The following is an 8,912-nucleotide window of genomic DNA, read 5'->3' as shown; positions in this document are numbered from 1 at the left end:
AGAAAGAAGTAAAACCCTATGACGTGTTGCTTCTCAAAAAAATTATTATTATTACTCCACAATTTATCCCAAAAATATTTTAATAATAGTTAATTGGGGGAAAGATATTTAAAATTTAGGTAATTATGTTTTTGTTGATTGAATGATACTAGTTTAGTATGGTTTTTTAATTGTATTGTATTTATATATTATTATAATTAATATGTTCAGCACTTTTCCGACTTTTTTTTAGTATCTAAAAAAACAATTTACTAAACTGTTATATCATAGCTTCAACCTGATAGCTCTCCCAAACTCTACCTATTTTCTCGATTTCCTCTCAAAGAGGCGAGATTGATTTCATTATGTCGTGATTACTGATCCGTGAAGCAAACATCTACGCTCTCACGTATGATGTAATTAGTTCGAGGCTTATCAGTTGCGAGACAGTAAGAGTATAAAGATGTGAAAAGAGGACACCAAAAGATATTAGACGAATCTAATGCTTTGAATTTCTTTCTTGAAAAAAAGAAAATGCAATCTGAATTTGTGAGTGTAATCTTACTTGGTTCTTGGAATAGCACCAATTGTGAATTGGCATTGTTATTGTTTTGTTCGAATCAGTGACCTATTGATCTGCAGTCAATCGCTTTACCACTGAGCCATGGACCCTTGATTCTTGAATGCCTTCTGTTCAAATTTGTAAGTATTTCTTAAGCTTAAGAACTGAAATTTTCATCCAGGCACCAACAAAATAGTGTGTGCATAGATATCAAAATCCTATGACTACAGTCTACAGCTACTTTTCTTCACCAAGCATGAGCTTCTGAGTAGAATAATAAAAGATCGTTTTCAAGATTACGGAAGCCAATATATACAGCACTATCCTGACTTGCTACTCTGCAATTAAGAATGTATAATCTTAGTTTTGACTTCTTGATGCAATTTCAACAAAAATATCCCTCGACTATAACACTTTCACCGGAGATTCTTGATGTCAAATTCTTTACTCTTGTTTTCATATTCACAAAATTTAATGCTTTTACTGCACTTCCACCCCAAATCGGCAAGACCTCCACCACCACTTTCTGGAACAAATCTTCATCAAAACCCTCTTTCAGTATATCCTCAAAATCACCATTGTCTCCCATTAAATCAAGTAATACGCTACATAATCCTTTTCTCTTGCAATGTTCAAGAATTTCAGTGAAAGTCATTCCATCAGAAAGTGTCCTCTGAACCTTTTCTTGGCCATTTTCCAGCTCTTTAAGCTCTTTTTTGGTGATGATCGTTACTTTTGAAGCAGCATTAGTAGTAAGATCGGGATTAAGGATTTGGGAATTTGCAGATTTTGATAACACTATTGTAAGAGGTTGATTTGCCCCCAGTTCCCTAGACACGGGAAGCACAGACTGGTTGGCCAGAGCAGTAGAAGAGAGTATGACTGCATCATATTCTTGCAACAATTTTGAGTAATATTCACCACGTCCCATAGCATTTTCACCAAGCCGGTCTAGCAGATTTCCACTGAGTGACATGGAATACCTGTTAAAAAAGAACGAGTATTGATGAAAATCGGCAATCAATTACAGAACCCACTAAAAGAAGATCAATTAATGTCAACCGAAGTTGAGAACTTTTAAGATCAAGAAGTAATTTAGGCCTGAAAAAGTAAGTACCTCAGAGTAACAAAGGGTCTTCCAGTCAGCATTTGATGAATGTAGGTTTCATTAAGACTTTTGCACAGTTCTTCCTCAACTCCTACAATCACTTCAATACCAGCATCTTGCAGTCTTTTAACGCCTGCCGAAGCCACGATCGGATTTGGATCCACCATACCAACCACCACTTTTTTCACTTTGGCTTTAATTAGTGCTTCGGTGCATGGTGGTGTTCTTCCATAATGGTTACATGGCTCCAAACTCACATATGCAATACCATTTTCCGCCAAATCACCAGCATCCCTGAGTGCAAAAACCTATGCCCTTGATGAAAATATTGGTCAGAATCTGTGTCATCGTCTTCGTCAGTAAATAAGTCGCTACAATTTAGTATTTCCATTGAAAAAGGCTGCCATTTTTCAGTTAATTATAAGATGTTATACCTATTTCTTGAACCGAGCGATGTTAAATTTACATATGAAATATAACATATACTCCATCACACTCATTCAGAATGAAGAGATCACGTCCCAATAGATGTTCATATCTCTATATTAACAAACAAAAAAGAGAGAATGAGTAGCATATTTATGAAACAGAGTTAAACTAGAGTCCACGTCTATCCAAAATATTCCCAGAAACCAACAAATACCACTCCAAATATAAAATGCTTCTAGCAAATACTAACTATTTCAAGAAACAAATTACCAGAGATCACAAATTTATATCACCCACGGAACCACATTAAACAATTTAAACAAACAACATATATATTCATAAATAAACTTAAGTAAAAACCATTTGGAAAGGATTAGAAACCCGATTCACCTCAGCATGAGGTTGGCCAGCTTTTGGGTGGAAGCCTTCACCGACAATCTTCCCATCTCTAACAATTACACACCCAACCATTGGGTTAGGACTTGTACACCCGATTGCCTTTCTCGCAACCTCCACACATCTCCTCATGTAATAGTCATCATTGCACTTCTCGTCTTGATTTAGTTCCTGTTTTATCTGTGATGCTCCTCTCCTTATTACAGCCAAACAACCTCCATTTCTTGAAATAATTCTTGGTTCAGACATTCTAGGGGCTGAACAGCAAAACTCATATTTCAAGTCGGGAGAAAACACCAATTTGATCTGCTGGATTATTGGTGGGTTGTAGCGAATGTGGTTGAGAAACAAGATTGTTTGGGTATACATATTAGGTGTCAGCGAGGAAATGTGAACGCTCGATCAATCACTAGAAAATCTCCAGTTGGCAGAGTTGATAAACCATAAATTGGAAATGAAAATGTGTAATCCCTGTCAAATTACTGAAATTAGCACTGATAAATGTTATGTATAAAATGTAGATATACAATATATATACACTAGCTAACTACGCACAAGCATTCCGTGTCTAAAATTCGGTATTACCATATCGGTAAAATCAATGTTCTAAAAAGCTCGCTTAAGCGACGCTTAATCTCACTTAAGCTTTAACGCGCTTAAACTCGATTAAGCGACCGTTTTTTAGAACGGAAGATTTTATTTATTTTTTAAAATGAAAACATTTTTATAAATATGTATATTTATAGTATAGAACTTGAATTATCTATTAAATCATATATTTATGGTTAATCTAACATTTTATTTAATGTTTGTCTTAGTAAAAATTTAAAACGTTTTTTCACACGTAAGCTCGTTCTAAGCTCGCTTAAACTTGAAAAGCTTGAAGTTTGACTTCCACACGCGCTTCACGCTTTTTAAAACCTTGGATAAATACAGTCTATACAGGAAAATAAAATAAAATAAAACCTTGTTCGTCCTCTTGCAAGGCACTGCCTGAATCCTGATCACCAAGCACCGATACCACTGGCTCATTTATATCCCAGTTATAGGTTTTATATGTACTAAAACAGTATTCAAAACATAAATGTGAACTAAGGAAGAAAAAGGAGAAGGCATTGAGAATAGGAGCTCCAAACAAAAATGACATAATACATATTACATATACATCGTGGTGTCCGCCACCAGAATCAAAATTTCTGGCCGAAACATAAATTTTCAAATCTCCATTCCAACTAAATCGAGCAGTTGTTCTTATTAATCTTGAATTTTGCAAATAAACGAGAAAAAAACGAGATTCAAAATGAAAGAGATATTTACCTCTCACAAGAATCGATTTCTCGTCACTTTGAGTATATACTCCATTTTCGTCGATTCAAAGTGAGGCTTGGGGCAATAGTGTTTTCTTGTCGCCGTAGATGAGACGAATTGACTATGAAGATGAAAACGTGGGTAGATTTTCTAGTCGAACGCTCCTGCTGTTTTTTTTTTTTACTAATAACAGCACAACAATTGAATTTAACCCGAATATTATTGTGAAAAAAAAAAAAACATTATCGCTTATTTTTAGAAATTACAATTTACAAACACTGCCTTATAATAATAAGAATTTATTCGATACCTCGGACCGAAATTTTGAAAATTTGAAAAATACATATCATTGCCGATACCAAAGTTTTCGGTGTCTTATTAATGTCGATGTATACAATATATGTTGATGGTAAATGCATATGTCGAAATTTCGATATTTTTTCCAACTGTATCACATAAACTTGACACATAGCCAGTTGGATCATTTTTAGGCGTATTTTCCTAGTATTCTAATGAATTTAATGTCAGCCTAGCTCTCTACTAATATATTGGGTCTAGTTGTTGTAATTTGAGCGTGATTTTTATATTTACTAGTGTATTGATGCACACGTTGCATGCTTGCATAATATTTTTTGTAATTAATTTAATTTATATTCAAATAAGAGTAATATCATAGTTGTAAAAATCATCGAGAGATTAAACTACAATTTGAAATATCGAAATTAAAAAACAAAAACAAAAGAAAATAAAAAGTGTAATATCTATATCAAATAAGGATAATTTGGATATAAATAAAGATGATGTCTAAGTGACAAATTCTTTATATATATATATATATTTGTTTAATTTGGTAAATCAATACCTAATTTATGTAAAATGTTATACTAAGGGAAGCACCAACAGGCTTTCTTTCACCAAGATTATAGTCGTCAATTTGAATTAGATCCGTCGAGTTGACCCATCTTATTACATAATTTAAGTAGATTGGGTTGAAATATTTTCAACTCATTTAAAGGTGGGCTAGAAGGCCTGAAAGAAAAATAAATAAAATTACATTATAAATATATGTTAATATTTGTATTTTTTTAATGAATGTCGGGAATTTTTTTGTATTAATTATTTTGTATAAAATATGCACATGAAAAATTAATAATTAAAAATTTATTGATATTTTTTATAAATATTTATTTTAACCCACAACCCATCTTGAATTGGGTTGGGTTGGAGATTTTCAATCGAGCTGGCCCGCCCCACCCCACCCTGCCCTGCCCAGCCCAGCCACGTCGTGAGTTGCGGTCTAGGCGAGCCAACCCCTTCGAAAATTAAAAACAAAACTAGTATTTGGAATTGAAAAAATTATATATTAACAATGTTGCACAATAACAAATAATAAATGTCACAAGTAAACAAATCATATAAATTTTTTATGTTAACTATTATATTTTGTATAAAAAAATCATATATCCAAATAATATAAATAAAAAGTAGAAATTTAAACTTTAAGCATAAAAAACTAATAATGTAATATATTAAAAACACTTCAAACACTAGTACTTATAAATTTTCAAAAAAATAAAATTTAAAAATAAGTGTTTTTATGTAATAATTTTTTGTTAAAAATGAAAAAAAATTAAAAAATTGCGGCCCGCCCCGCCTCAACCCGTGGCTCATTTAGGCTCGCCTCCAAAGAGACCAGTAAAACTATAAACCAACCCATCAATTTTTTACGGCGGGCCGAGCTAACACAACGTGCATGACCTGTTTTGACGGTTCTACATCCTCGATGTTTTATTGTCTCAATGTCTATCTCTATTTTTTTTAGAAATGTCTTATTGCTCTATGGTTGCGTTTACTTAATGAGACGTGATTACATGTGGATAAATCATACTAGGACTATTAAAATAATTTTGAAGGACGTGAAATATTGATGAATAAGCAATAACATGTTTACTTTGAGTTATTAATTTTGTAATTGAAATAATGATTGAGGGACAAATTACAATTTTACCATCCACCTATAATAAATAATATTATGTTTAATTTTGTATTCATATAATTTGGATTGGATTCTTATTGAGCATTTTAAATTATAATTGATTCAAATGTAAGTCATTTTCACTTATCCAGATTATTGGTTATAAAAATATGTATTTTTTAAAAAATATATAAAATTGATAAAACTGAGTTATAAAAAAAAGATGAGAAACTGGGAGGAAAGAAAATGAATTAAAGGAGGGTATATTAGGATTTCTGTGGATTTTTTTCCACAAATATTGTCCAATATATCTTATACTTTATTATATAATTAAGGATGAGAAATCTCATAAAATCAAGGTATAATGACGAGCCATAAGATTTGATGAAAATTGATTTTTTGTAAGTAAACAATAGATGAGATTGGATTAATAAGTTCATCCTATGGTTATCAAGCCAAGTAAACACACTCATATATTTATTCATCTGGATTCATGTATAGTAATAAAATAATTTGAAAATTCGAAAAAATTTTATTTTATTGTATTACTAAATAATTTTTAAAATGAAGAATTGCTCTCATTTATAGATAAAAATTATTGTGAGACGGTCTCATGAGTTAATTTTGTGAGACGGATCTTTTATCTGTGTTATTCATGAAAAATATGATTTTTTATGCCAAAAGTAATAGTTTTGGAAAAATTGCATTTATCACCCATGTAAAATATCGGGTTTGCTGATAACCCCTGAAAGTTTTTTGAGCTAATAACCCCCTGTAATTTTAGATCTGTAGCATACACACTTCTTCCGCCTAAAAAATTGACAAAAATACCCCTACTTAAATAAATAATTAAATTAATTTTTTTATAATTTTATATTTAATTGAATAAAATAATCAAATTTTAGTTAAATAACTATTAAAATCATATATAATTATTTTATCTTAATCTTTGTTATAGGCGAAATATATTTTAATAGTAAATTGTGTTATTACAATAAATTAAGCAACAAGTTTAATTATTTTTTAAATAAATTTTAATATTTAAATTAATTAAAGTTATTGTATAAATAAACTTAATTGAAAATATAAGCAAATGCAATTGATGTTTAATTTAAATTTTTAATAAAGGTGATAAATGAGTTCATAAAAGTCATTTAAGGGCATTTTATTCATTTTTTTAGCCAGAAAAAGTGTGTATGCTACAGATCTAGAATCACATGAGACTATTAGCTCAAAAAAGTTCATAGATGGTTATCAGCAAATCCAAAATTTCACATGGGTGATATATGTTATTTTCCCATAATTTTTTATTGTAATATGATATAATTGACCTACTCACAGATAAAAATTCATGAAACCGTTTCACAATAAACGTAATCTCATTTATATTACTAGTTCTAATTCCAAATCTCTACAAATCTTTTTTTTTTTTTTCTCTTGTTCCAAACACACTATTAAGAATTATAAAGGTCCATCGACAAGTCTAGTCGTCTTCAAATATTTTAGGATCGACTGTGCAAACGAAATGTAGAATAATTGAACCCATGAAATCTTATAATCTCATCCCAATATATTATAATGGTTGTTTTTCTCAATATTCCACATACGCGTAAGGTTCATAAATGGTTTTTATACTAATTTTGACAATGTTATATGATACCCCGTGAAATTATTTTAACCCGAATCCGTTCGTTATGGGTTTATGAGGGTTGGCCCAATTATTGAATTATAATCATTATGTAAGGTCCAGCCCAATTTTACACCTGTTAGGGCTTTACTTAAATTGGGCTGGTATTTATGGGCTGACCAGAGCTGGCCCCTAATGGGATGGATAGACTTCTCTTACATGTATTGTGGATAAGTTTGACCATCTCGAGATATTTATGAGATGGGGATAAACTTGAAGGCGGTCCAATGGATGTAGAGTTCCAGTACAAGACATGTTATAATTCGACTAGGTAACTTACTCTATTTTTTCCTATAAATACAGGTATTGTTATGGTTGTATTATTCATTACTCACTTCTACATTCACGTACTCATATTTTTCAGTTTTCGTATTAATCATACCCTCTGCCTTCAAGACACTGACTTAGGCATCGGAGGGGTCACGCCGAAAACACTTTCGGCGCCCCTTTACCTAGTTGTTGTTTGTGCAGAACTGGTTGTCCCGACCCGACCTGCTTCATTGGAAATTTGGAGGATCCATTCTACCAGACCGAACCCGAGGTAAAATTTCGACATCATCAATTGGCGCCGTCTGTGGGAAATTGAAGAAAAAGAGTTTCGATGGCTAACCAGAATGGAAATCACCCAAATTTAGAGGAGTTAGTAACTCAGGCTGTTCAGAGGGCTTTGGCGGAAAGAGATGAGGCCAACCCTCCGCACCCCGATCATAATGCCCACCTCGAGGAGATCAAAAAGTTGAAGGAGGAGATGGAGCAGTTAAGGAAGAAGCAGGCCGGGTACCTAGCTACCACAACCAGAAACATTCCTTTTACTCAGGAGATATTGGATGCCGACCTCCCCAATCAGTTCAAATTGCCTCATGTTGGGGAGTATGATGGCAAAGGGGATCCCGAAGACCATTTGGCACGCTTTGAGAATGCAGCTCTGTTGCATAAATATTCTGATCAGATTAAGTGCCGGTCTTTCCTTACTACTCTCATAGGACCAGCCCAGCAATGGTTCAATATGCTACGTCCTGGGGAGATCAAGGAGTTCAAGGATTTCAGCAAATCCTTTTTGCATCACTTTGCTAGCAGCAAAAAGAATCCTACCACTACTTTCAGCCTATTTGCAACCAAGCAACGAGAACATGAAAATTTGAGAGCATACATCCGCAGGTTTAGTGCCTTAGCTCTCGAGGTACCCATGGCTACTCCAGACCTGCTCATCAGTGCCTTCATGCAAGGGCTGGATACAAAAGATTTTTTTAAATCTCTAATAAAGAGGCCGCCAGAAACATATGAAGAATTACTTGCCCGAGCTGAAAAATATGTCAACATGGAAGAGATACAGGTTTCGCGGGCAGCTGTGAAGAGGGAACAACCAAAAAGTCCAAAGAACAATAGGGTTCCAAACAATAATTCAGGGATGGGATAGCCATTCCGACCTGCATTGTTGGGAGAATTCACCTCTTTCACTCCTTTACGC

General features: G+C 33.0%; 1 protein-coding gene across 3 annotated transcripts; it reads right to left on the bottom strand.

Annotated features, from left to right (window-relative positions):
• Positions 1-802: 802 nt before the first annotated feature.
• Positions 803-3,919, bottom strand: LOC140865974 (riboflavin biosynthesis protein PYRD, chloroplastic-like). Of its 3 annotated transcripts, none has more exons than XM_073270825.1 (4): positions 3,792-3,919; positions 2,469-2,945; positions 1,659-1,957; positions 803-1,524 (listed from the first exon to the last, which is right to left on the bottom strand). In XM_073270825.1, exons 2-4 carry the CDS (start codon positions 2,841-2,843, stop codon positions 927-929), a joined length of 1,272 nt encoding a protein of 423 aa, XP_073126926.1. In that variant the 5' UTR covers positions 2,844-2,945; positions 3,792-3,919; the 3' UTR covers positions 803-926. The 3 variants fall into 3 exon arrangements, with proteins under 3 accessions (XP_073126926.1, XP_073126927.1, XP_073126928.1); XM_073270826.1 differs by lacking the exon at positions 3,792-3,919 and adding an exon at positions 3,441-3,537; XM_073270827.1 differs by lacking the exon at positions 3,792-3,919 and having other exon boundaries at positions 2,469-2,956.
• Positions 3,920-8,912: the final 4,993 nt, after the last annotated feature.

This window comes from Henckelia pumila, chromosome 4 (assembly GCF_033568475.1).
Source record: "Henckelia pumila isolate YLH828 chromosome 4, ASM3356847v2, whole genome shotgun sequence".
Classification (NCBI taxonomy): Eukaryota; Viridiplantae; Streptophyta; class Magnoliopsida; order Lamiales; family Gesneriaceae; genus Henckelia; species Henckelia pumila.
The sequence above is the reverse complement of the archived record's forward strand: the minus strand, read 5'-3'. Positions and strand labels throughout refer to the sequence as shown.

Excerpts from the sequence above, each read along its gene's own strand:
- LOC140865974 (XM_073270825.1), bottom strand. The coding sequence starts at position 2,843 with ATGTATACCCAAACAATCTTGTTTCTCAACCACATTCGCTACAACCCA. Across the intron at positions 1,958-2,468 it reads CTGGCCAACCTCATGCTGAG|GTTTTTGCACTCAGGGATGC; the intron begins GTGAATCGGGTT and ends TCAAGGGCATAG. Across the intron at positions 1,525-1,658 it reads AGACCCTTTGTTACTCTGAG|GTATTCCATGTCACTCAGTG; the intron begins GTACTTACTTTT and ends CTTTTTTAACAG.